At 44.3% G+C, this 26900-nt stretch overlaps 2 protein-coding genes across 6 annotated transcripts; both read left to right on the forward strand.

Moving 5' to 3' along the window:
- Nucleotides 1–953: 953 nt before the first annotated feature.
- On the forward strand, nt 954–10886 carry asphd2 (aspartate beta-hydroxylase domain containing 2). Of its 3 annotated transcripts, none has more exons than XM_030417618.1 (4): nt 954–1175; nt 3459–4649; nt 6943–7056; nt 7255–10886. In XM_030417618.1, the coding sequence occupies exons 2-4, from the start codon at nt 3785–3787 to the stop codon at nt 7383–7385; spliced, it is 1110 nt and encodes a 369-aa protein (XP_030273478.1). In that variant the 5' UTR covers nt 954–1175; nt 3459–3784; the 3' UTR covers nt 7386–10886. The 3 variants fall into 3 exon arrangements, with proteins under 3 accessions (XP_030273478.1, XP_030273476.1, XP_030273477.1); XM_030417616.1 differs by lacking the exon at nt 954–1175 and adding an exon at nt 2035–2401; XM_030417617.1 differs by lacking the exon at nt 954–1175 and adding an exon at nt 2699–2757.
- A 2730-nt stretch (nt 10887–13616) lies between these two features.
- Nucleotides 13617–26228, forward strand: cabp1a (calcium binding protein 1a). 3 transcript variants are annotated; one of them, XM_030418390.1, is made up of 7 exons: nt 13617–14570; nt 21787–21817; nt 22008–22151; nt 23122–23231; nt 23319–23393; nt 23480–23552; nt 24332–26228. In XM_030418390.1, the coding sequence occupies exons 1-7, from the start codon at nt 13818–13820 to the stop codon at nt 24355–24357; spliced, it is 1212 nt and encodes a 403-aa protein (XP_030274250.1). In that variant the 5' UTR covers nt 13617–13817; the 3' UTR covers nt 24358–26228. The 3 variants fall into 3 exon arrangements, with proteins under 3 accessions (XP_030274250.1, XP_030274251.1, XP_030274252.1); XM_030418391.1 differs by lacking the exon at nt 13617–14570 and adding an exon at nt 17733–17901; XM_030418392.1 differs by lacking the exon at nt 13617–14570 and adding an exon at nt 19670–19813.
- Nucleotides 26229–26900: the final 672 nt, after the last annotated feature.

Below are 26900 nucleotides of genomic sequence, written 5' to 3' on the forward strand. Positions count from 1 at the left end.
CAGATAAGTAACTATGTTCTAGAAATAGTCAAGTAATGTGCTAATCAGTGTTGGGAGTAACGGCGTTTAAGTATAACGGCGTTACTAACGTCGTTATTTTTTCAGTAACGGAGTAATCTAATTAATTACTTTTCCCATCATTACAACGCCGTTACTGTTACCGACTATAAAATGTGGCACGTTATAAACTGAAGTTTCTCATTGAAGCTGTTGGCTGCTTTATTTTTCTCCGGTGAGGCAGGAGGGAGGGGCGGGACAACCGCAGAGTTGATGATTGGCTCTCTAAGGTAGAGTGCGAGTTCGTAAGCCAATCAGAGGCTGTGTTCGGTTTACACACAAACCACACAGCCTCGCACACACAAACTAGCAGAGGTGAGCTGCAGAAATGGCGAGTCCAGAGGGAAAGTTTACGTTTTCAAAGTGGAAGTACAGACACTACTTTAACCTCCTTTGTCCACGTGCAGAGAGACATTTTCTAAATACGTGGATGCTGAGAATGCTAGAATGACTGCTGAGCTCAAAAGGGGGAAGAAAAAAAGTAATGCAATAATTACTTTCTCTTGTAACCAGTTACTTTTACAGTGGAGCAACTCAGTTACTAACTCAGTTACTTTTTGGGAGAAGTAACTAGTAACTATATCTAATGACTTTTTAAAAGTAGCGTGCCTAACACTGCAGATAAGTAACTATTTTCTAAATGTACTTAGTTACATTCCCTCACTGATATAACCTATAGGTGTAAATATCTGTGTGACTGATGCAGAGATGGACGGGAGGCGGATTGTAATCTGCAGAGTAACTTGTAACTAAAATTATCAAATAAATGTAGAGTAAAACAAAACAAAATGGCTTCAGGTGTCTGTAGCTTCACACACCTGTCAGCTGATCATCATGAAAACATTGACATCACTGATGATGTCATGATGTCAGGAGCCAGGTGAAGAGTTCAGTCGAGGAGCAGGAGGAGGAAGAGGAGGAGGAGAAGGAGGTGCACACTGACGGCTGAGCTGCTGTGAGTGCGACCCCGGGGAGCCGCAGTGCATCATGGGAAATGCTGTCTGCAGCCGTGTCAAACAGCTTGTCAATGGGCGAGCCGAGAGACATGCGGAAGAGGGAGGCTCTGCTCTGAGCTGAGTGAAGGCGGCAGAGGAGACCTGATCAATACCGGATATAAGGTAACGCTGCCTTCACAATAAAAGACGTGGCCACAGAAATGCAAGGCAATTTATTTTGTTAAGATGAAGTCACACCTACGTTATCCAAATCCAAAGTGTCACAGTCCACAAACTGTACATAGCAACTTGTTCTTTAATGTTTCTTTACATTGTTTACTTCACTGTTCATATTTTCTGTGACTGTTTTTATCACGTTTGCTAATTTTGAGAGACAAACACAAGAATCTGACTTCGGGATCGTGTCCTTTCAAACATCAGTGACTGTATGGATCAAACACCTGAATATTAATGGCTGATTAATGGCTGAAAACAAAAGCTAGTTCAAAACTGATAAACAGGAGGGAAATGTTGGAAAAATGTAACCAAGATATTATCAGACTGGCATTATCCGGATGTACCACAAACGGTGTGAAAACGTGTGAAAAATAATAATCTGAGAAATAACTAGTAGGCTAATTAAAACTGTCAGACAAATGTAGAGGAGTGCAATAGTTACTTCTGTGTGAAAAGTAGCAGGAAATGGAAACACATTAAAGTACGAGTATCTCCAATTTGTACTTATATACAGTGTTGTAAAAAAGAAGAGCTCTGGACAGTGGTGTGCACAAGGGGGGGAATTGTTGAAAAACGCAAGCTAAAGTGCCCTATTTGTTGGCAAAACACACTAAACTGCCCCCTTGCCTGATGAAAACATGATAAATTGCCCTCTTGGGAGCCAAAACGCGCGCTAAAGTGCCCTTATTTTTGCCCCTGCCCTTCAAAAAGTCTGCGCACGCAACTGGCTCTGGAGTAAAAGTCTTGCAGTATCTGATATAACATTTTCACTGAGAGCTTTATTTTGGAGGGTCAGACCGGATGTGCGGCGGTGAGTTCCTGTGCGCTCTTGGCGCGGGGAGTCTTCCCTGGTGGAGCTTCAGTATTTACAACAATATTGTGGGAACAGCTCCTTTGTGACGCTGCTGTCGGCTCCAGACAGACAGACGGGCGGACGGACCGCCGCCGGTTCGGCTCTCTGCTCGGTTCACTTCCCTGCTGGTTTCTCCAGGTTTCGTCATGGCGCACGGCTCCGGTTAGGACTTCTTCTGGAGGCATTTCGGAGTGATTTCCTATAATGTTGGCGACTGATACCCGTCTACCTTGTGCACTGCAGTGGTGCGCAGCTTCGCCTGGAGAAACACCTGTGCGCCTCTTCGTCTCCAGCGGCCACAGGCATGAATGTTGAGTAGGTATGGAAACAAAAACCCGACGCACCGAAACACGCAGGAAGCTGGAGAGCGTCGCGAGCGGGTGTAGTGAGGTCTGCTTGTTTATTGATCGTCAGTGTTTGTGTGGTGGAGGGAGGCAGAGGTTGGACGGAACCAGTGGAGGAGTGTTGGTGGAACAAGGCAGGGTGTGTGTGGATGGTTTGGGTTTTGATGGTCAGTGCGTCCTGGAGGCAGCGGGAGTGTGCGGGGGATGTGTGCGGGGGGGATGAGTGCGGGGGAGATGAGTGCGGGGGGACTGTGGGGGCGTCTTGGTGCTGTCAGACAGGATGTAGGAGAGGAGGAGGATCCATCGGAGCAGGATCACCCGACCATTTTTGGTGAGGGAGCATCGTGGACTTCTGATCACAGTTGACGCATTGCACTCGTCTGGTCCATTAACATTATATAATCACACTCATGTAATCCGGGTTTCCTTTTTGGACTCAAGCAGAATACGATTACACAGACTCCAGCTCGCCCCCCTCCATCCCTGCTGCCTCCCCATCTCCCCCTCGAGGATCCATTTATGCAGCTCCTGCCATGAATGCCAATTATAAATGTGGGTGGGAATCAACACTGCTTAAGTTTTATTTTTTATTTTTTTACATAATTCACCGCTCGGTGCGCCTGTGTGAGTGCGTGGTGCGCAAACATATGAAAGAGATTTGTGTTAAATGCAGCAATGTGCCCATGACTCATGGTTTTACACAGTGCAGTACAAGGGTGTGTGTGTGTGTTAGTGTGTGTGGAGAGAGCTGGAATCCAAATTGTGTTAAAGTGTGTGTGTGTGTGTGTGTGTGTGTGTGTGGGGGGGGTGCGTGGGTGAGTTTCAGCAGGTGTGTTCACCATGAAGGGAGCTCTGCTGTCAGAGTGTAGCCGCACCTGAACTCCTCCTGCATGCGTTAACACAAACAGAGTTCTGAGCATCAAATCAATCGCAGCCAGTCAGTTACAGTATCCTCCTCCTCTTCCTCTCCTCTTCCTCTCCTCCTCCTTCTCCTCATCCCCTCTTTCTTCTCCTTCTGTCTTTGTTTTTCAGAGAACAGATTACCCTAAGGCGCGGTGTGTCTGTCTGCGTTTGTCTGAGAGGAACAAGAGAGGGAGCTGCACAAATGCCGCACAGCCAGACGTCATGCGAGCCGAGACCTTCCCTCGCTGCAGAGTGCTGAAATGTTAGGACTGACGAGCCGGTGTGTCAGATCTGTTTACACTAGGGGCGGCGATAAGAGCCGCTTGACTCCAGACTCTCTAAAGGCCTGCGTGTGGTTTACGGCCCCTTTCAATCACCATCAAGAAAAGACGTGTTAACTGATCTCTCATCAGCACTTTTTTCCGCCAGATTCAGCAGTCCGGTAACGAGCCGAGATGGAGTGGTCGCTAGAGAATGTGAGGGAGATGGTGGCTGGAGGGATGCAGTCTATAAGGGAGTGTGAGATCTGTGCTTTCGCCATAGCCATGTGTGTGCTGCTGCTGTTTATGTGGTACTGCTACAGGGTGGGCCGGGAGCACGGCTCCAGCCCTCTGCATAGGAGGTACCTGGCTGGGCCCGGCCGGATCGGAGGGGTGGTGGGGGGCTTCATGAGTTCAGACTGCCGCAACCGGGGGAAAGGGAAGCACGGATCGATGCTAGAAGAGCAGAACGGCTTCGCTTTCTGCCAGTCGTCCGAGTGTTTCCGTTGTACCAGCGCCGGAGAGAGTCTGAACCAGAGGCTCTATCACAGCCTGCAGGATTACGCCAAGCGCTACACCTGGTCAGGTATGGGCAGGGTGCATAAAGGAGTCCGTGATCAAGGCCGATACCTGAACAGCCGACCCACCATCCAGCGGCCGGAGGTCTTCTTCCTCCCTGACCTCCCCTCAGCCCCGTTCTTCTCAAGGGAAGTGCAGAGACACGACGTGGAGCTGCTGGAGCAGAGCTTCCCCGCCCTTCTGGCCGAGTTCGAGAGCATCTACCACCAGCCTCCGGCCCGCAGCGGCTCCTCCCTCCCGCCGGGGTGGAAGGCCAACAACACTCCTCGTGGGCAGTGGTGGACCTACTACCTGGTCAACCAAGGCACCCCATTGGTTCTCAACGTCAGGAGGTGTCCACGTGCCTGGAGGGTGCTGGGCCAGCTGCGCACCTTCATCGCCAACAACGTGTTTGGAAACGCCTGCTTCTCTGTGCTGACCCCCGGAGCTCTGATCACTGAGCATTACGGTCCAACAAATGTCAGGCTGCGCTGCCACCTGGGTAAGAGAGTGAAGTGTGTAGTGAGCTGAAACTGATTGAATCATGGGATGTCTGAAGCTCAGGGAGAATTCAGCTTGACACAACGATTAGCATATTTAGACTAGAGAGGTCGAGCAACCCTGTGATCAGTAGCTGTATGTAAGGTCCTTGTAATAAGTGTTGGATAATAGATTTTAAAAAGTCCTTATTAGATGCTTAACGACAAAAATTAAAGCCTTGAAATTCCAGTTATTGTCCGGCCGTCCATGTTCTTCCACTTATTCGGCGGCTGGGTCGTAGCAGCAGGCTTTTCAGGGTATTCCAGACATCCCTCACCCGGGCAACACTTTCCAGCTCCTCCTGGGGGATCCCGAGGTTTTCCTAGGCCAGATGAAATGTGTAATCCCTCCTGCAAGTTCTGGGTCTCCTCCCAGTTGGTTGTGCTGGAAAACCCTCAAAGAGAGGCACCCTGAGGAATCCGAATCAGAAGCCAGAACCACCTCAGCTGCCTCCTTTAGATGCCAAGGAGCAGCAGCTCTACTCCGAGCTCTGTACGTTTTGTCCGAGCCCCTCAGCCGATATCTAAGATTGTTTTCACGTTAGGTACGATTGTTTCGTATCGTGTCAGAGTAGGATTGCCCCCCCTCTCCCCCGCCAAATCTCCTGTACTCAGTGGCGTGCACAGACTTTTTGAAGGGCAGGGGCAAAAAGAAGGGCACTTTAGCGCGCGTTTTGGCTCCCAAGAGGGCACTTTAGCGCATGTTTTGGCTCCCAAGAGGGCACTTTAGCGCATGTTTTGGCTCCCAAGAGGGCAGTTTATCATGTTTTAACCAGCCAAGGGGGCAGTTTAGTGTGTTTTGCCAACCAAGAGGGCACTTTGGCATGCTTTTTTGGCTCCCAAGAGGGCACTTTAGCGCATGTTTTGGCTCCCAACATTTGGCACATTTTGGCTCCCAGGAGGGCACTTTAGCGCGCGTTTGTCAACAATTGGGCCACGAGGGGGGGCAACTGCCCCCCCCTGCCCCCCACCCCCCCCCCCCCCCCCCCCCCCCGTGCACATCACTGCCTGTACTAGATCTTTGTCGGTTCTGCCAAATTTCCCAAAGGAAAAGAAGCCATCAGCTTTCCAAACGGACCTGGGTAATGATTGCAAACCGTGCCCGGGTACGGTTAGACCTGTGGGGGTCAAGTGTGATCAGATCTGGGCCTTTGTCACTCATGTGAAGCACCCTCGGGCTAATCCCCAGCAACCTTACAGAGGAAAGTCTTTCCAGTTGATTATATCCGTGTCCTCAGTCTTTTGGTCAGTACACAAGGCTTGTCAAGGGTTGAAACGCAGATCAACTGGTAAATCGAAAGCGTTGCCTTCCACGTTTGATATCTAGATTTAATATCTGGATGATTAAATCGATACCTACCTAGATGGACCACAGCAACCAATCAAAGAGGCATCCTGGAGCCCTTGAGGCTAACATTAGCTAGCGTGCTACTATTGACAGAAACTTGAAATCTCACCTCCACTTCTCTCTCGTGTTGACTGCGTCTCCTGACTCATCCATCTCTTTAACCCTCTGCTTGTTTCCGTTGCAACAGAAAGTTGTTGCACCTCTCTTATTTCTATTTTGTTTACGTCTGCTTCCCCATGAGAGGGATCACACATGAGTCCAGATTCCAGGATACGGTCACACATATGCCAAAATCAACAGTGGTGAATATTTACTTAAGTCCTTTGCGAGTGAAGAATTCTTTACAACTTTGAATCTTGGCTTCAAGTTGAGTTTATCTTTGCTGAACTTTGTTCGGCACCGACCAAAAGCAAATGTTGAAAATTAACACTGCACATCCTTCGGTCCTCGGCAAGTGTAAAGTAGATCGGCTGAACTGTTCTCACGTGAATAACAGACAGACAGACAGAGATTATTTGCTTTTAGCGTCTTTAAAGGATTTATCACCAAATAACTAACATTTATTACAAGGACTTTAATATAAAAACTGAAAACCTGCACCCTCCTGGGTTATGACAGCTTCATTTTAGGTGCACATGCTATAATTTTTTATTGTTTTCATAGCAGCCGAGCTTCTGTTACCACAGAACCCTGAGAGATGACTATAAATAGACATGTTTATTGTTATGTTGGCTGTCTCTCTCGTAATGTGCTTGAAAGCAGCGTGCTGTAATAAAACAGGGCTCTCTAGGAACAGGGCATCACTGTCTGGGAAATGTCACCTGGGAGATTGTTTAGTACCACAGAATGCTTTTATTTTGTAAGTCCCTTAATGACGCATGAATGTCCTGGTTGTTCTTCCCTGGCAGGTCTCAGAGTGCCCCCCTCCTGTGAGCTGGTTGTTGGTGGAGAGCCACAGTGCTGGTCTGAGGGCAGCTGTCTGCTCTTTGATGACTCCTTCCTCCACCGGGCTTTCCACGAGGGTAAGCAGGGATTAAAATTTAATCTGTTACTGCACTCTGTCCCTTTTTATTTATTCCTTCAAGGAGGATTGACCTTAAAGTGTTAATCCAATACAGCCAAAGAAAATCGAGAGTCTTTTTAAAACGAGTTGGATCGAGATAATGAATAAATTTGGTGCTTTATTGTCCTCTTATTGTGTTTTTTTTTTTTGTGTGCAGGCGGTGCAGATGATGGCCCCCGGGTGGTGTTCATGGTGGACCTGTGGCACCCCAACGTGGCCGCCGCTGAGAGACAAGCCTTGGACTACATTTTTACTCCAGGCCGTTTAGACGACAAGGAAGGGAAATAGGTGTGAGTGAGAAAACCATGTCCGACCGAGAGACAGATGGCGTTTAGAGAAGTGTCTGATTGGGGGGAGCGACTCTTTTTTCTGCCTCCAGACCAGCTTTCACACTCGCTGTGTACATATTCTCCGTCTCATACAGCATCAGTCATAACTCCTCTTAGCAGACGACCAAACATTGGGCCTCTCTTATCAGCCGAGATCATGTTTTTACCGCCTGAATTGTCGAGTACAGCGTCGCTTGAAAACAGGACGGCGATCGTTTATGCAGCCATTTTATTTTTAACACCATGGCGGGGACGCTTTTTATTTTCAATCGTCGACTGTTCCTAGATGAATGATATTCGCACCGAATACAGTTTTTCACATTTAGTTTCGGGCCAGTTCTAGAGCACAATTACTGCTGTACGGCTCGTATTAGTTTATTCTACTATAACAGGGTGATAACAACCTCAGTGAAGACGGCACAGGGGAAAATTCTTATTCTAGTGGAAAGAAAACGTCCCTAAATAAAGATTTAGGTGTTTATTTTAGTTCGGATTTCTATTCTGAAGACATTGACGCCAATTAAAGCTCAGTTAAAGGGGAGCTATGTTGTTCAATCTCAGAGATATTGAATAAACAAACAAGATGTTCTCAGAGGAGAATCAGGTCTGAAGCTAGAAAGGTGGCAGGGTCCGCCACATGTAAACAAAGTTAAACAGTAATAAATTGTTTTGTCCTTTAAGGTCAGTTTGTTTGTTCAGTCGTGAAAACAAAGAGAGGTTGTTGTTTAGTTTGTTTATAATAGGCTCATTAACATTTAGTCAACTGAACTACAGACTGCTCCTTTAAATATAAGCCTTAAAAATATCAGAAAACGTGTAATACAAAAAATAAGTGTCTTAATGTAATTGTAAAGTAATATCAGTTGTTCACCTGTAGTGTTGTTTAGGTGATTTATATCACTTTACTGTAACGAGCCTTTAAAACCAGGAAGTACAGCAAATCATTTAAAATAATGATTGTGTTGTAAAAAAGTATCCAAACATCATAATCGAGTAAAAGTAAAGACACGGTGTTAAAATATTACTTTGGTAAATAAATGAAAGTCACTCATGAGAATGGTACTCGAGTAAAAGTATTAAAGTATCTGATATTAAAACTACTTCCATTCTTTCTCCAACACCTTCATGCATTTCTGCTAAGGGCTAAAAAACAAATTGTGATCATCGACTTTTCATATCACTCAACAGATCCAGTCAGACATTTGTCACGACGGACTCGAGTTCTGCAGAACAGTGACAGTGATGGTGGTGTTTATTCTACGGAAGCTCGGAGAGGAAATCAGATGTATCTAGTAATCAGTTTTCTGGGTCTGAGGAAATTGTTTCTCTGCTGTGTTTAAGCCTAAAAAAACAAACAGAATGTAAAACAGTTTAAAAAAATCAACCCACACTGTCGCAGTGATCCGTTAGCATTAGCGTTAGCGTTAGCTTTACTTTGGTGTAAAGAACACAGAATCCCTGAGAGGCAGAAAAGAAAACATAAATTTAGTGAAAAGTCTGATTGAAGTTGTTTCTCCGCTGTGTTTATGACCTTCAGAGATGAAAGAAATAATTTAGAAAAATTACCCTGACAAAAATATGTCCCTGTTTCAAAGATGAAAAATATATTATTGACAAAATAAAGAGAAAATGTCTCAGTCATATTTTAAAAAATAACATTTCTGAAAACTTTTAATACAAAACTATAATGTAAGAAATCAACTGGAGAAGTTTCATACTTAGATCTATTAGTTTTTTGTTTTTTTTGCCTGTGTTCGTAGATTAAATAATAAGTAATATAAAAAAAAAAAAATCCTGATCCTAACTGTAATTTAAAGAGATTAACCAGGAAAAAAAACACATTTTATGTCTGTTCTTTTGTAATGAACACAAGAAAGAAGAACAATTTCAATCAAACGTTTCACCAGAATTAGTTTTTCTCTTTGCCTCTCAGGGTTTCCGTATTATTTACATGGAACAAGGGCTGTCATCAGATTTTATACATGATTATTTTGGCCAAACGAATTCACGATAGCGACGTTATCTTGAGATGAAAGAGTCTGAAACCATCACTGTAAAAAACAACAATTAACATAAACTAATCAATTACTGGTGGAAAAGCAACCAGATGAACAAACAAACAAAAGATGCACAAGACCGAACATCTTATCTGGCTCATTCACATGATGTCATATTTATATATTAATAACATGATATCAGTATTTAATTGTTTTAATATCACAGGCTACATCGAATCGCAGCTAAATTAAAGCTAAAGCTAACAGATCTTTGCTGCACTGCTGGTTGATTTTTGGCCAAACTGCTGTTATAAAAACATGAAGCTATAAAAAAAGCTGTTGTTACATCCTGACTTTATTAGTTCACACTGACTCATGAGAAATCAGCCACATCAGTGTCATTCTGTCAGTCTAATTCTAGCTGAGACGCTTCCAGGAAGCACAATTATGTGTTTGTGACTAATCTGTCAAATGTTTGATTAGACGTCTAAACTAAATCGCATCGCAGGAAGTCTGATAACATTTCTCGTGTCGTCCGTCGTTACCGTTATGTCCTCTGATATCTGAGGTCCAATGTTGATCGCGACATGAATGTTTACAGACGCAGCTAACGTCTCTGTCACGACTCCCGCCGGCGTGGTAGTTTATCGTGCTCCCCTGTTTTCTCGAGACACGGTTAGATAAGCACATTTGGGCGGTCGGATGGTGTGAGTCTGTGCTGTAACGCTGGAGCTGAAGCGTTTTTGGTAAATTTACTAAACTCTTGTAACTTGGTTGTATTTGATATCAGGTTTGTATTTCTGTAAATACGGTCGAGGTTAAAAAACAAACAAACTGAGCGGTCTGAGATGTTTTGAGATGATTGTATTCAATGCTAATAACTATTGTGTTGTCTTGATTTACAGCTAAACGCGACTTCACGTCATTCTCCGTTCTCAGAAGCCATGAAGTCATTTTGATAGATTAACTTTGTAGATTCTGTAAAATGTTTATGAAGTACTATCTCTGTTGTTCTGTGATGTATTTCCTTTCTTTTTGGATTTTGCGACGCCCACATTGATTCCCATGATTAAAGCCACAATCCTCAAAACAGCACTTCATGGATATATGTGCACAGTCTAAAAAGGTAGTGAACATTTTAATCTCCCGCAGCTTCACAGGTCCATCGCAGTTCAATTCTAATGTTTACAAATGATTATTTAATAGCTGATTACAACATCGGACGATGCCGACACTCACATTGAGCTGTCCATAATTAGATTAAAATCAAGAGTGCTGTTAATGAATCCACTTAAGAGTATGAAAACTGTCATTCTCAAAGCATTTGCTTAACACATACGGTATGGTGGGGCAACCATTTTGTTTACATTTGATGAAGGATTTGTCCTTTAAACACATCCTTGTGTGGATTTTGAACAGTATTTCTGTACATTTAATAAATGGTCCAGTATCTTATTTAACCAGCCGGTGTCAGAAGTGTCACTTTTACACAGATATCACAAGAAAACAAGACTTCACGCTGAGCTGCAGCCTGCAGTTCCTCGAGTGGCCACACGAGGCTCCAGACGCGAGTCAATCCCCATCAGAGTCCATCTTAAAACCATTAAAAACTCACCCTCACATCTCGCTCATGTTTCCTAATGAAAATGTCAGATGAATAATGTCTGTCTGTGCAGTAAATTGGACTGACAGACGGGAGGGGAGGGACAGACGTCAGTGTTTTGAATTGACAAGTGACTCTGTGAGCGTCTGACAGCTGTTTTCAGCATTTGAGTGACAAAGAAGCACAAAGGAAATGATACAAAGAGTTTACAATACATGACTTCAGAAGTTTTGAAGTTTCTCACCATCAGCCCAGAGTTTTCTTCACGTCCATGTCCGTGTTTCAGCGTCATATGATTTCAACTCATGAACCAGAATTTTTTCCAACTTGAGCCGGCAGTCAGAAAAAGTTAGTTTTTCTAAATGTATTTTTTTACACCTGCTTCTCAAACTGTCCACAGCAACAATACTGTGATGTTGTGTTATTTAACTGCTTAATGGAGGGAAATGCACTTAATAAACCTAAAGAGAGGAGACGGACAAAAGAAAAGACTCTGCAGGATAACAGAAACAGAAAGAGACAGTGGCTGTGTCTCAGTTCAGGGTCTGCATCCTCTGAAGGACTCGGCCTTTGTGGTCTTTGAAGGCGTCCTTCAGAGAGACCTTGTTAACCTCGTCAGCCGTTGTTAAATGTGACGGTCTAGCCTTTGGAGCATTTCCTGGTTGCGTCACCAGATGTTTTACCCTTACGTCATGATTTCTGCCGCCCAGGCCCGCGAAAGTGACGATCTACGCCACGTGATGTCGCCATTTTCTCTCTTTCTTTCTCCTTTTTTGGCTCGCAAATATCTTGGGATTTGTGGGGCCACGAAGGATCGTAGTGGTGCATCCTCCCTTCAAATTCTGACAGCCTTCGCGTGGCGTTGTGATGTAATTGGCCTTCAAATGCTCCTCTGAAGGATGCAGACCCTGAACTAAGACACAGCCAGAGTCTCTGGTGAGTGCTGACTTCAGTCGGAGACGAAGCTGAACACACAAACAAACACCTGCTGTTACAGGTGTTGCTGTTCTCGCCTTCTTGTGGCTAATATTCAGTCTGTTTGTAGCAAATAAACCCACAATCAAAATAATTAGTTTCATATAGCTTGCGTCAGCCTGTTAGCTTGGTAACTTCCAGCTGGACTCGCTTCAGCTCCACCGTTCAACCACGTTAGACTAGCTGTGAGTTAGCTGGAGCTTCAGAAAACCTCTGTCCACAGCTTCACAGTGTGCATGTTGTTTCGCCTGTTCCTGCTGAATCAGACCTTTTATTAATCACTCCTCTGTGTCTGACACTGAATCTCAAGTCCAGGCTGCAGGAGCTGAGTAGGTCACTGCTGGAGAAGGATTAAATGTTCTGCAGAAATGCCACGCTGGTATTTGTACTCGACCCTGGAGGAGGAGAAGAAGAAGAAGATGGATGATGTTTGTAAAATCACTCTTCAATCTGAAACAAGAGGACAGAATAAAATGTGCAGGTGTAGTTTTGTGGTTGAGTCACTGGGAGGCGAAAGCGTGCAGTGATCAGACCTGCGCTGCCTCTGGAGGACATGAAGCGCTACAACACTGAACAGCAGCATGTTAAAGGAGAAGTTCACCCAAACATGAACATTCAATACAACTAATGTACTCTGCAGAGTCAGAATATTAGAGTAAAACTATAATAATCAGTTATACAGTAATTAAATCAGCTCCAGCTGTAAAAAATGAAACATGAAAACATTTATTTATACTGCGATATCTACACTGTATATGACAAACTGTTCATATGTAACACTTGTTGACTGATTTAAGTCAGAATAATGATTAAAAAACACATTTCCAAACCTTACTGTAGTGAAATGTAAAGTGAGACTGTATTATTATGTCAGCTTAAATCAACTTTAAGCTTTTTAATCGGTAGAAAGTGTGAAAACAGTAAATGATGTGGAGACGCTTCACTGCAGGTCAGTAGTTGGTGTTAGAGCTCCACCTGCTGGAAGAAACACCATCAACATCTCCAACACTGCTGCAGATCACTGAAACACTGAAACACTGAAATGAAGCCTAGAAAAGCACCAGGTGTAGGATTACATCTGTGTCGGGATAAAACATGTCTTTGGAAACCACTCTTATGGTTTCAACATGACAAAATAAGACCTGTGACACACGTAAATCCTCATTATTCAATTTAAAAAATCCTAAAAGAGCGATGTGTTGATGAGAAAATCATAAACAATGAGACATGTTGATCAGAGTATCAGCGCTGACGGTCGTGGTGCAGAATAAAGATCATGTTTCATGACGCGGTGAGAGAGTTAATGTAGCTGACAGCACGACTGACGTGTTCCAATTATCAATAAAACTTTATTTATACAGCACATTTCAAACCAATCAAAATACAGCACATATAAATAAAGACAACAGATGGATTTGTTGTTGAAAGATAAAATAAAAAGATTAAAATGATGATAAATTAAATACAACATACACAAATAAACAATAAAATATATATAAATATATAAAAATATATTAATAAACAGTTGTGTAAATGTTGAACAGAGGTCTCCCCCCCCCACCCTTTGAGGTGCCCCCCCCCCACGATAATAACGTGGCTCCGCCCCTGTCGGCCACATCAATGGAAAGGTGACGCGCTCCGCAGCGCGTGTGTGCCCCTCTGTTCCGCCGTCAGCGCGCGCTCCGGCCGCGCTGCCGCACACCAATCAGCTGCTGGATGTAGCCGAACTCACGCGGGCAGCTCTGCCGTGCTATGGGTCCATCATGGAGAGAAGACGGGGACTGATGTCGACGATGAGCCCGACAGATCCGCAGCGATGAGCTCCTCCTTTCCGAAATCGGAATCCACAACATCTTTACTGAAATCCTCCTCGGCGGCGAGGAGACCCGCACACCTGCCTGACCGCACCGCAGACAGCCGGAGAAGTCAGCACCACCATCAGCACCAGCACCAGCACCAGAACCAGAACCAGCACCAGCACCACCACCGTCCCGCCGCACTCCAGAGCAGCAGCAGCAGAGCCGAGGAGTCCTTCTGGTCGGCCGAGTGCGACATCAGCGCCCGGAGACCTCTGTGCCACCCGTCGCTCCTCGGCAGCCAGGACAGTCACAATGCAGCCACACGGGGCAAGTGCAAGTCACACGCCCCTCACAGCCAAGTTCCCGACCCGCCCGAGCCGAACGGCGACGCGGGCCGAGGTGTGAGGGAGCGGTGCCGGTCCTCCAAACCCACACACCGGCACCACCACCGCCGGAAGACCCACCGGGAGGAGCGCCCGCCGGCGGCGGCAGGACCTCCCGTACCCGAGCATCCCCGGCGATCCCGCCCGGTCCCCCGGGTGCCCTCTCTGTCGGACAGCACCGACGACCGGGCTCCCCTCTGCGAGCCGAGGGACCACAAAGGGGCCAGCCTGGCTCACAGCGGGGGTCAGGGCAGCAGTCCGTCCCCGTCCTCATGCTCCCTGGTGCCGCTGTCCAGCAGGTCCTCCAGGCGCTCCCGGAGGTCCAGCGCTGCCTCCTCCGCCTCTGACATCAACTTACGCACCATCCTCAACTCACTGTTCGGACAGGTAAGGCCCGGACACACGCGGGGATGTGAGGGTGAGGATGAGGGGGATTTTTGTGGCCCCTGACGAGCTGTGACCTCCCAAACCTGAACCAGATTTAATGTTTCATGTGAGGCTTCATGTGAGAATCTGATCTGGGATCAGATATGAGCCTCTCAGGTAGCAGAGGTGTAACTGTGACGTCCTGTTTACAATCATACAGCTGATGTGCTGTGTGATGCAGGCTGTCAGATCTGGACGGAAACACTTCCTCTACACATTCATTCTTCTTATGTAAGTTGTAAATACAGCAGCACCTCCTACAGACCTCCTCAATCAGCCTCACCGGAGTGCATGAGATGTTGTACTACACACACACACACACACACACACACACACACAGAGCAGATCTGTGATGTGCTAATGTGCGGCTGAAGGTTTGTCTTCATGTTTCCTGCATTATTCAATCAGGAGATCTCTTTGGTGTTCCTGCTGCTGATGATGGAGTTTTCTATTCTGGGCCTGAAACATATTTACATAAAAGACAAAGAGGCTCAGGTGGACGTGCTCGATGAGATTTACGTTAAAAAAAAACTGTCTCCGTTTGGGAACATCGTCCTCCTGTTTCCCCCTGGAGAGAGAATCCTTTTCTGCACTTGTAGTATTAAAAGTCCGATCTACAAATAATCTGTGAGTCAGAGCGACGGCCCGGCAGCTCTGTGGAAACATTAGCGTGACCTGGAGAAGGAGGTCTGCGCTGAGACGGGCTGAAGGAACACACACTCCGCCTCTGGCATTATGTCTGAACAGGGCAGGAGTAGTGAGGGTGGAAGGGAGCAGGTGGTGATCAGGTAGATGAGAATCACTGGAGGTGTTTTCGCCTCACTAACTAGATTTCTCTGACCTCCTCCTGCATATATAAACATGCATGTAGACGTAGATGAAGCAGTGACACGTGTTCAGATTCTCAACACGTCTGGAGGTCAGAGTGACCTTGTGTCTCCTGCAGAGGATGATGAGAAACAACAGCACCAGTGCAGCCGGGCCTGATATCCACATCACATCCTGGATGTGATGTGAGGCTGAACCTCGTCCTGTTTGGGGGACGTTTTGGTTTCAGGTCCATTAGATTCTAACCGTCACACACTTCGGTCAGATAAATGATGGATGTTGCTAACCAGCCCTTTGTCCCTGAGCTCTCTCTGCTCCTGTAGGGGACGAGGAGCCGTCACATCACCTGCTGGTTCCTGTGGTCATGTGGTGACACGGTTCTGCAGATAAGATGCTCGCTGACATGCAAGAACAAGAACAGTCACAACCCGCCCTGTCGAAAGAAGCTCCTGAAGAACCTCTCTGTCCATGTTGTCTCCTGGTTCGTTCACCTCTCGTCTCTGTTTACTTCGTCCACGCGTCACGTAGCCACGTTATTTTCTTATTTTTTGCAAACTATCAAAAAATGTGCACATAAGAGGAGGCTCTAGAATAGACACTTGATGAACTCCATGTGATTTTTGTTTAATGATTACCAATCGACACAGAGACGTCCTCGTCCTGCAACAAAGATTTGAACCGACTCAGTGCCGGTTTTCTAGTCTGACCATCAGTTTCTTTATTCAGTCTGAGCATTGATGAAGCGCTTTTGAGGGGATTTAATAATACTGAGATATATATATATCATGTGTCATGATTAAAAGCGTCAATATGGAAAATCTGCATGCGATCAGTTGCTCAAAGTTTGGTTAATTTTACGCAAGAACTGTCCGTCCTCAACCGTGGCCTTATAAAGACTCTTTACTTTGATCCTTTGCAGCTGTAATAATAACTACAGCCCGTCTGACAGGAAACATAAATAAGGGTCATTAAAGCTGCTACATAGGAGTTTCTCTGATGAGGGCGGGCTGGTTTCACAATGAACCGACGATTGACGATAATCCTGAGATTAAAAAATGTCAAATTAATGTTGTCTCAGTGACGCAAATATGATAATACTGTGTTCAGCCTTTTGGATCGTTTGTTCGTCTGTGTAACATTTTATTTTCCAAGAGAGACAAAACACAGTATGCACACTGAAAATCTGATATTGTAAAGCCCTAATCATGATATAACCTAGAAATCATCTGTCAAAATCATAATTTCAAGGTTATACACGCAGTGATAGCATGTGCAGAAATACAGTGTATTAAAAGGAAGTGTAATAAAAGAATAAAAATGTAATCTCAAGGTTTGAAATTGATAAATCAGTCTGGTGCTGGAGTGTGAGAGTGCAGCTGAGGAGCACAGTCGGACTGGAAATAGGTCATCACACGGTGTTCTTGTACGTTTGTCTGCTACAGATTTTAACAGCTTAGAAAAGAGCCGACGCCTCAAACTCTGAGTGCGACCCTGAAGCTCGGGTCACCTGTCAGGTGCACATTTGTTAAGAGTACATTGTTCTGCAGGAACGCTGACACGCCGCATCCCATTCCTCTAGTTTATTCTTACAAAACTAAAAAGATTTGGTGATGTGAGGTTTGCAGATGCTCACCGACTCATCAGATGTAAAGTCGAGATGATGACATCCACAACAACCAATGAGACGAGGCGTCCAGGAGCAGCTGGCGGTCTAGCCCTAGCAGCTAACGTTAGCTAGCATACTACGGTTGACAGATATTTAAAAATCTCACCTTCCAGGTCTCTCTGCAAGAGAAAACCTGTGTTGACCTTCTGCTTTTTGTTCGCAGTATTAGCGCTAGTTGTTGCACCACGCTAATCTCCATTTGTTTACGTCTGCTTCCCCATTTATTCAAAATGCATTAAAAATTATGTCCTGTGTGTCCAAATTGCACCAAATTCAACACTGCACTCTGTTGGATCCTCTGCAAAGAAGCTGCCAAGTGTGAAGCAGATAGAATGAACGGTTCTCCAGATGTGTGAATAACAGACAGACAGACAGACAGACAGACAGTGATCTCTGGCTTTACAGTTGGATGTTTGCTGCCATTTATCTGTTCACAGATAACTATAACAGTTTGGTCGGTGTGACAGTTGTGTGAAACATGTCACAGACAGTGTTTCGCCCTCTTCTCCTTTAATAGGCATATACTTCTCTTCTTCCCTCTCTCTTTTAGTTTCCCTCCCTCGTCTCACCGTCGCTTCTTTCGTTTACTCCCGACAGTTTCAGCACCGTGCACTTCACTCGTTTCTCAGCCGGCTGTACGTTAGCATCCCGGTCTTCATGGGTCTTGCTGTAACCAGAGTTTGCACTCCTCTCAGAATCCAAACTGCAAAAATAACAGCAAGAAGGTCCTCATGGTCCTTTTTGGTGCCTCTTTTCTCTTTTGGTATGGGAAACTGCTTCGACTGGCCCCTGAGGACGGTAGGATTGTTTCCACTGCGATGCAAAGTGTTTTTCTCTGAAAGTTTTGTTTATCATGTTGCATAGCTTTGTGCACAAACTCACATGGAAACTCAAGAAGATTTACAACTTTCTTATCTGAAGGGTTATGTGATGTTTTTGTTGGACGAGCCTGTAGAAAATATCAGTGCTTGTTTCAAGTTTGAGCTCTGAAGCTGCACTCCTCCTGTTAAACATGTACAGTGTGTCGGATGAGCGGCTGCAGACTTTGGCAGACCTTCAGTGTGCAAAAAAAAGGAGCTATTTTCTGAAAAGCATCGCATGTCCCGCAGAACAAAACCTGCTCACATTGTCTTTATTACATAATGCAGGCTGTTCGCTGTTCGCGGGCGCTTCAGCTCGTCTTTTCTCTGCGTCGGAGTGTGTTTACTGTTCCTGTGACAGTGTATAGGAGGGAGCTGCCAGTCCCTACAGCGCGGCACGTAAACTGTTATGAACAATGAATGGAAAGTTGGCACCGTGCTGCTTTATTCATGCGTTTACCTTTCTGGCATGTTTTCATATTTTCAACATTGTTTGTCTCTCACACACACACAAGCATAACACCGTCTTAGCATGTTGATTTATTGCTTTATGCAAGACTATAGAGCAGGGAGGTATTTTAAAAACCTGGGGCCTGTATTCACATGTTGGTGTGTGTAAATGAACAACAACATTTTAGGAATCAGTCCAGAAGATTTTCTCAGCTGGCAGCCGCGACACGACTGCAACATAATCGTTTTCACAAATTGATCATCGAAGTTTCATCCTCTGAAGGTTTTCTGTTTTTGCCTCTGACAGGCTGAGATCGTTGCAGCATCCTCCGACTGAACCAAAATTAAGTTCCCTTAATTTTCTTCCTGCAAAAAGTGTCACTCACCTTTGAGCCCATCTTGCTCAAATTATGACAAATAATTAATTAACAATAAACCAGTTTAACGTCTCTAAAATGAAACTGGGCCTGGACAATACGTTTCATATCAGTCGATATCGATACTAACTGATCATTTTTAAAGACCAGGTTGAATTTAATCACTTTATTAACGCGCACAGGTTATAATTTTTATGTCACGATGATGAAAAACACATATAAATAGAAATACTGACATAGCGGCAAGCTGGCCTCTCCTCTCCATCAGGAATAATGTGCTTGTGTTTTGCTCGCGGTTGGTTTGCTAAACAAACGATCAGCGGCAGAGTTGATCCGACAGATCGTAAGTCATAGTTTTCCTGGTAATCACACCAACCTCTTGGTGCTGTCGCGGCTGCAGTGTCTCTACAGCAACAGACATCCTGTCCGCTCTACCTGCAGCGAAGAGGTCGGTGTGTTTACCAGCAAAACAACAACTCGTGACATGCCGTATCAGAACGCAGGAAACGTGGACGTTACCTGAGCTACCGTGACGGTGCAGCCGGACTTCACACCTGTTCAACGATTGGCTGTTTGTGCGATCAAACTATTTTCTTACTGCTATCGATGACATGTCTGTCACTGATACATATTGCTATCATCTTATCATGCAGGCCTAATTGACACAGCATAAACATTCGCATAATTTGGGACATTCTGAACTGTTGGGCCAAACTGGACCTCAAACTTCGGCCTGCAGGCTCGACTGTAGGCGTTCCTCAGCCTGTATCTTCACACCGCTCTGCTCTGCAGCTGCTTCAGCTCTCTAACACTGTCTCTGCACCCCTCTGAAGATGCTCCAGGACGCTGAGCGGAGGTTCAGAGGGGTGCTGTCCTGTCAGGAGCTGGGCCAGGCAGGGTATCTGAGGCCTTATCAGGAGTCCATTGTTTCCGTGACACAAAACTGTGTCCTCGTCACCAACATACTGGGGCAAACCTGTGTCTTCCTGAGAAATGGCATGGCCACGTGCAGGCAGGCTGTACGTAAGTCTGGACAAACATCCATTTTTATCTACATCTGTGTTTAGTACTCTGCTGTACGCTTCTTATATTTGTATTATTTAAACTCCTGCTGCTGTCGACTGGAATGTTGCCAGCTGTCAGTAAGGAACACACAGGTTTGGAAAAGATGAGATACTTTAAAATAACATAAGGTGTGAGGACGTCCAGGATTAAACTCGCCTCACCCACAAACACATATCTGTGTTTTATACACTGTCTTTCTTTGTTGTTGAGTGATACGACGGTCGTGTCTGTCAGCTAAATATGTAGACAGCAGCCGGTTAGACTGGAAATGGAGGCAAAATGCTTGTCAAAGGTGACAAACTCTTTTACCTGCACCTCTGAAGCTTGCTAGTTAACACATTACATCTTGTTTGATATGACGTAGTAGTTTTATAAATGCTGACAGGTGGATGTTGTTACCTGAGAGAGCTGCTTCCTCCCGTTTCCACTCTTTGTGCCTGTGGCTTCATATTTATAGTGCAGACATACGAGTGATAGTGAGGTTTGATCTAACTGTCCGTGAGAAAGCAAATAAGAGTTTTATACAAAATGTCAAAACGCACTTATAACAACTTCTGCACATTCCACACTCGCTTTATCTGCAAATAAACCCGTCCATCGCTGAGACAAACAGACTCCATGTTTCTGCACAAAGACAGAAAGAAGTTTATGTAGAACATTTGCTGAATTAACAAGAAGGTCCAAATAATGCAGAATGAGTCAGAGACAGAGTTTCACAGAGTTTATTAGTGTCTCCAACTCAACAACTCACTAAATTGAGCTTTTTTTAAATGGAGTCTGGTGACTTTCTCCACGGGGACAAAGAAGTAGCCTATATTGTTACTGTTTAGTGTCTTTGTAACATGTGACATGCACTTTAGACTTTAGACACAGAAGCAGACAGGCTGGTACAGACATGCTGCCACAAACTGACACTTTTTACAAGGAGACAAACAACTTCAGCTGAAAGATTTAATGCTGAATTTACAACAAGGACACAATGAGTCAGAGGTGGTCGAATTTGTTTATCTGTTATGTTTCTCCTCATGAAACAACTCTTAAAATGGCATGATTTGTTAAGGGAGTCTGGTGATGTTGTGGTTACGAGTTCCGTGTGTTTTCAGGCTCCTGCTGCTCACATTGGCAGGTTACGATCCCAAACATGTAATCAGAGCCGTGTACTCGTCACCTTATCACCCAGGACAGATGCTGATTCCAGGTCTGAGCGCTGCACTATTATATGATCATTGATCAATTAGTAACAGTGATGGCAGGTGGTTCGCCTCAGTATTATGTGCTTTGTGTAGTAATGAAGGTGTTCTGCGCAGTGACCTGAGTGAATTGATCTCTCCCAGGACGTGTCGGTGTGAGAGGTGACGGCTGATGAGCTGGCAGATGTGCTGATGATGCGCACATGTCGGATCGGCTGGTTCTGCTCCCCTGGGCTTCATGTGCCTCCTGTGTTTTCCATGTCAGTGGTTCCGGTCAGACGGTTGTTCGGGCCTGACGTCAACACTCAGTGTTGTGTTTAGACTTCACACTGCTCCTGCTGTTAACCCCTGAGGGTTCTGGGATGTGTCTGCCTCTCTCTCTGCCCTTTAAAGGTTGCAGTCATTGTACGCTAACGCTGAAAAAATAGAAACAGTCGCATTCTTCTGTGAACTCTGTGGTTATGGTTCCCAGTAATGCCTCATCGGAATCAGCCTATTTATACTTGGCAGTGTTGTTGTGAAGATGTGAGATAGTTTCAGTCTCCCGTGAACATCTTGAACTGTTCCACGTCCTTAAATTCATTAAGTTCGTTATGGAGACGTTGGCTGATTTGGGTTTGGGCATCATGAAGGTCACAGCGCTGTCAGCGGTATGTTTACATGTAGCTCAGACAGATTGTGTTTGTTCAGTTTGTTGGCCGTGTTTGTACTGACCAATGATTCAATGCTTTTTCTTAACAGGACAGAGAGCTGCGGCCAGAAGAGATGGACGGTTAGTTTGTCTTTTTTATAAATGAAGTTAAGAAACCAAACCTAATTTTCCTTAACATGGTCAAACAACCGGTTTGTCAAAAGTGCTTTACATAAAAAATATGAAAGTCAAATGAAATGAAAAGAACATGTAAGTAAAATTAGAGTCATGTGTTTCAGTTCCTAACAATCCTTCTGTTTTTGCCTGACAGAGTTGCGGGACGCTTTCAAAGAGTTTGATAAAGACAAGGACGGTTTCATCAGCTGTAAAGACCTCGGAAACTGTATGAGGACGATGGGATACATGCCAACAGAGATGGAGCTGATCGAGCTGAGCCAACAGATAAACATGAACTGTAAGGACGTCACTGTCTCATCTATTTAAACGGCCCCGATCAGACCTGATATTAACATCCGTCCTTTAAGTAAAGCTGTTAGCAGTTTATACTCACATGTGTCCTGGGCCACATTTAAGGACCGCCTCCTCAACTGACATCAAGACAAAGTAACCACAGTATCACCAGACTCCCTTTACAAATTGCGCAATTTAAGGAATTGTTGCCTGGGGAGAAACTTTAAGAAACAAATTCGACAGATTCTAACTCATTGTGTCCTTGTTGTAAATTCAGCATTAAATGTGATACATGAAGCCAAATATTAGCCACAATTTCACCAGACTCCCTTAACAAATCGGCTAATTTAAGGAGTGGTTGAGTAGCGTAAAACTTTATAAACATTATGAAACTCTGTTTCTGACAGATTGTAACTCATTGTGTCCTTGTTGTAAATTCAGCATTAAATCTTTCAGCTGAAGTTGTTTGTCTCCTTGTAAAAAGTGTCAGTTTGTTGCAGCATGTCTGTACCAGCCTGTCTGCTTCTGTGTCTAAAGTCTAAAGTGCATGTCACATGTTACGAAGACACTAAACAGTAACAACATAGGCTACTTCTTTGTCCCTGTGGAGAAAGTCACCAGACTCCCTTAAAAAAACACTCAATTTAGTGAGTTGTTGCGTTGGAGACACTTTATAAACTCTGTGAAACTCTGTCTCTGACTCATTCTGCATTATTTGGACCTTCTTGTTAATTCAGCAAATGTTCTACATGAACTTCTTTTTGTCTTTGTGTAAAAATCATCTTGTGTGTGTTTGTCCGAGTGATGTTTGAGTTTATTTGCATACAGAGGGAGGACGTGAGATCAGATCACAAGTGGTCATTTGAGGCGCACATTGATAGCAGATCTGAACCGGGCCTTTATGTCATGCATATAGCTGTATCCTGTGTTTGTACTTTGGTTTATATTCTGTTTCATAATCTCTTTTCCGTCAGTGGGAGGTCATGTTGATTTTGAGGACTTCGTAGAGTTGATGGGCCCGAAACTCCTCGCTGAAACTGCAGACATGATTGGAATAAAAGAGCTAAAAGATGCTTTTAGAGAGGTAAGACATCCAAATGGATATAACCACCTTATTTATCTCTGCTCATGTTGTGAAACTCTTACTTGATGTTCTTCTTTTTTCTCTCAGTTTGACACTAATGGAGACGGTGCTATAAGCACATCTGAGCTGCGAGATGCGATGAGGAAGTTGTTGGGCCAACAGGTGAGAACTCGGATCAGAGTGTGAGAACAGAACGTCTCTGAAGAACTCTTGTGTGAATAACAATCAAAAAAAACATTTGTTCCCAGGTGGGTCTGAAGGAGGTAGAAGATATCCTGAGGGATGTCGATTTAAATGGTGATGGGCTTGTTGACTTTGAAGGTAAGTTATTTTATTTATTAGGACTATTTATTTAAAGGAACAGTTCACCCAGAAGTGCAAGTTCAGTCATTATCAACTCCCAAAACATTTCTGCACACTCTCACAGCAAAACAGTGCTGAAACATTCTGCAACCAAAACAAATTCTCCAAAACTTTGCAGAATTATCTGTTTGCACTTCCTGTTAGCAGTGAATCTGTGGATGTACAGACAACTTTCACTGGATCACTGTGATACTGAAGAAAACTTAAAAATGTGATTTTTCTTAGGCAGGTTCTGCACATGTAAGGAGCATCTTTTAGGGATTCTAAGCAGATTTATGGAGTCATCATCTCCTCCCTCTATGCTGACAGTCAGGTAAAGTTTCATAGACATAAAAATGTTTTGACAGTTGCAGCATCCTCTTAAACTGAAGCAGCTGGGGACTTTAAACATCAGGCTGCAGTCTGCAAGTCTTCAGAAAAGAAGAACTGATTTGAAAAGACGTTATTTACACCGTTTTTTTAAACAGAAATATCCTCTGCAGCTCACTCATCTGCAGTGAGAGCGTGAGCTTGACCGTATGTCGAGGGTTTAAATAACATCTTTTATAGATATATTTAGGATCTCAGTGCTTTCAGAGACTTGGACGAGCTGGTTTAGTGCAGACTTCAAGACTGCATCTGACTTTTCCATCAGCATGGCGGGGAGGAGCTGATGAAGACAGTTTTGGGTGAACTGTTCCTTTAAGCTATGCCGTGAGCTTCAGTCCATCGTGTCATTATCTCCTCTCTTTTCACAGAGTTTGTACGGATGATGTCTCGCTAAGATCATGAAATGATCGGCCCTGAATGTGAAGCCTCGTCCTCCTCGACGAGGACGCGCTACGATCTCTGAGCCACCCGAATCTGAATGACACTGGAATCAAAACTCCTTGAATGTTACGGAGCGAGGAGTCACCTCACACTTTCAAACAATAAGTGTTCTTCCTGAAAAGTCTCCAGTTCAACCGAGGCAGAATTTGCTGTAGCCTAGCGGATGATTGTCCAGCTTATGTTTTTGCACTTTAATTCTCACTAAATAACTTCCTGTGTGGATAGATCGCTGGTGTCTCGTCTCATCCTCTACATGGTTAAAAAAAAATAATAAGTGTCTAGCAAAAATGTCGCCTTTGATGTACAACAGAGTCGGGATGAAAGAGTATCTGTAGAAAAGTTGTAAAAGGTCAGTGCAGTGTTGAACGTGTCGGTGTGTTGTCACACAGTGTGTGTTATATTAGAAAGTGTTAGTGGAACGTCCTTCGTGTGACATTGGTGCTCCAACCAGGAACCCATGTGGCAATATAACACCTCCATTGTTACTGTGTGACCATCTGTGATTCGTCACTGTGCCAATTCAGTCCGACAAAAAGCATCACTGTCTGACAACTACATGCAACGAAGAAGAAGAAGAAGAAGAAGAAGAAGAGCTCAATGAAAAACATTTCGTATATGTTGTTCACTACAGACGTAGATCGAGGGCAGTTTAGACAATATTCACAGATCGATATGATGCGCAGTCATAAAAGGGGCATTTTGTAAGATTTGGCCAGAATTTAAGTACATTTAAACTCCTGAAATGAACATTATTAACATGTGAAGAGACAGCAGTGATGACGTCTTATCAAAGATGTCTTTGCACTGTGTTACAGGAAGTCTGCTGTAGTTAGCATGCAGCTAACACCAGCCGGTTCGGTCGACGGTGATATTCTGACAGCCCAGTAGTTTCAGCTAGATGATATAAAAGCAGCAAGTTCACTACTCAGTCGAAAATGTCAAGAATAGAAATATGTTGACATCTTCTTTCCTTATTGAACAGAAAATACAAGCATAAACCGTCTGGATTCAAGTTCAGAACGCCTTGTTAAGTCATCACACAAGAGTCTTTATTTAAATTGGACAGAAACAAAATAAGATGCAACAAGACAGTCCTGGTTTGAGGCTCTTACCCGCCTCTTCATGCCTCTCCTGCCATGAATCCTCGTCCTCGTCAGAGCCGCTGTAAATCACCTCCATACTGTATCCTCTGTCATCAATCTGACCTCCGTCGCTCTCCGAGGCTGTGATCGGTCCCAGCCTGATGTCTAGCTGGGTTCACTTGGAGGCGATAGTTAAACTGAGCCCCTTCGTCATCTGTGGTTGCAGTCCAGGCCACTTAGCTCCACGGCTAATTGAGCTGGCGTTAGCTTGCTAACAGCAACTAGTCGCTACAGCTAAAGATAGCTAGAGCAGAGAGGCAGGTAGCTAGCTTCAAATTCTGGCCATTCCTTACAGATTACACCTTTAACCCACTTTGGGAGCACATGTCTGTTCTTAGGTGATCCACAGTGCCCCGTCTGAGATCGTACAGTAGGAACAACATATGTGAGTGTGCAGTAGTTGTTCATTTTGTTGTACCTGTTCTGTTTGTCTGTATGTCACTATGATTGTAGTTGTGGTAACGTTCCACACATCTGTTCAGTCGAAGCAATTTTTATGCATGCCAAAGAGATAAAAGTTTATTAAATTCAGTATGCACATTTGCATTTTTGTCTAATAAAGTCAACAAAAATATTTCGCCAAGTAAATGTAGAGAAATAAAAAAGGTGTTTACATTTGAGCTCCTTTTTTTCTGTGTTTTCAGTTTGTAATTAAACCAATAAATGACACTTTATCAGTTTATTTTGCCACAGATCTGAAATTTTATGCTTTACTTCTTCGTCTTCGCTGCTGCCTGTGTGAACATGTCGGGGTTATTAGTGGTGCAGCACCGTGTGCTGTCACTGCACGTCTTCAGGACAAGCTTCCTTAGATTATCTATTATTCATGTGTGTCTCTGCTCAGACTGCAGGCTGGCTGAGCTTCACCTGCTGCAACACTGCAGAACCATCACAGTGCAGCTCATCAAATGTTCATAACTTACTTTGATGCTTTTTTTACTAGAGACATAATCATTTGACCTAGTTACACATATTAATGAAGACTAGGGCTGCAGGATATGGTAAAATAAAAAAATCATGCCAGTATTTTGACAGATTTTATGACAGATTTGATTCGGTTCAGTGGGAATTATCATTTTTGCATCAAAAATTTCTATTTTTACTGAGAAATCCTCATGATGATGTGACTCGTGTTGGTGTCTGCACCAAGCAAACCTGTTTTCTTACATTTAGAAAACCACATTTGTAGGTCAGGACGTCTCTGCAGCAACACAGTGCTTCATTATAACGCTGTTTGTCACGTATTTCAAAGTGCATTATGTAAGAAGTTTAAAAATTCAGGAAATAACTGAAATGATTGTGCTGCAGACTTCTTAGACAAGTTAGCGTGCTGATCAGCTGGCCTGTCCTGTCT

This window comes from Sparus aurata, chromosome 5 (genome assembly GCF_900880675.1).
Source record: "Sparus aurata chromosome 5, fSpaAur1.1, whole genome shotgun sequence".
NCBI lineage: Eukaryota > Metazoa > Chordata > Actinopteri > Spariformes > Sparidae > Sparus > Sparus aurata.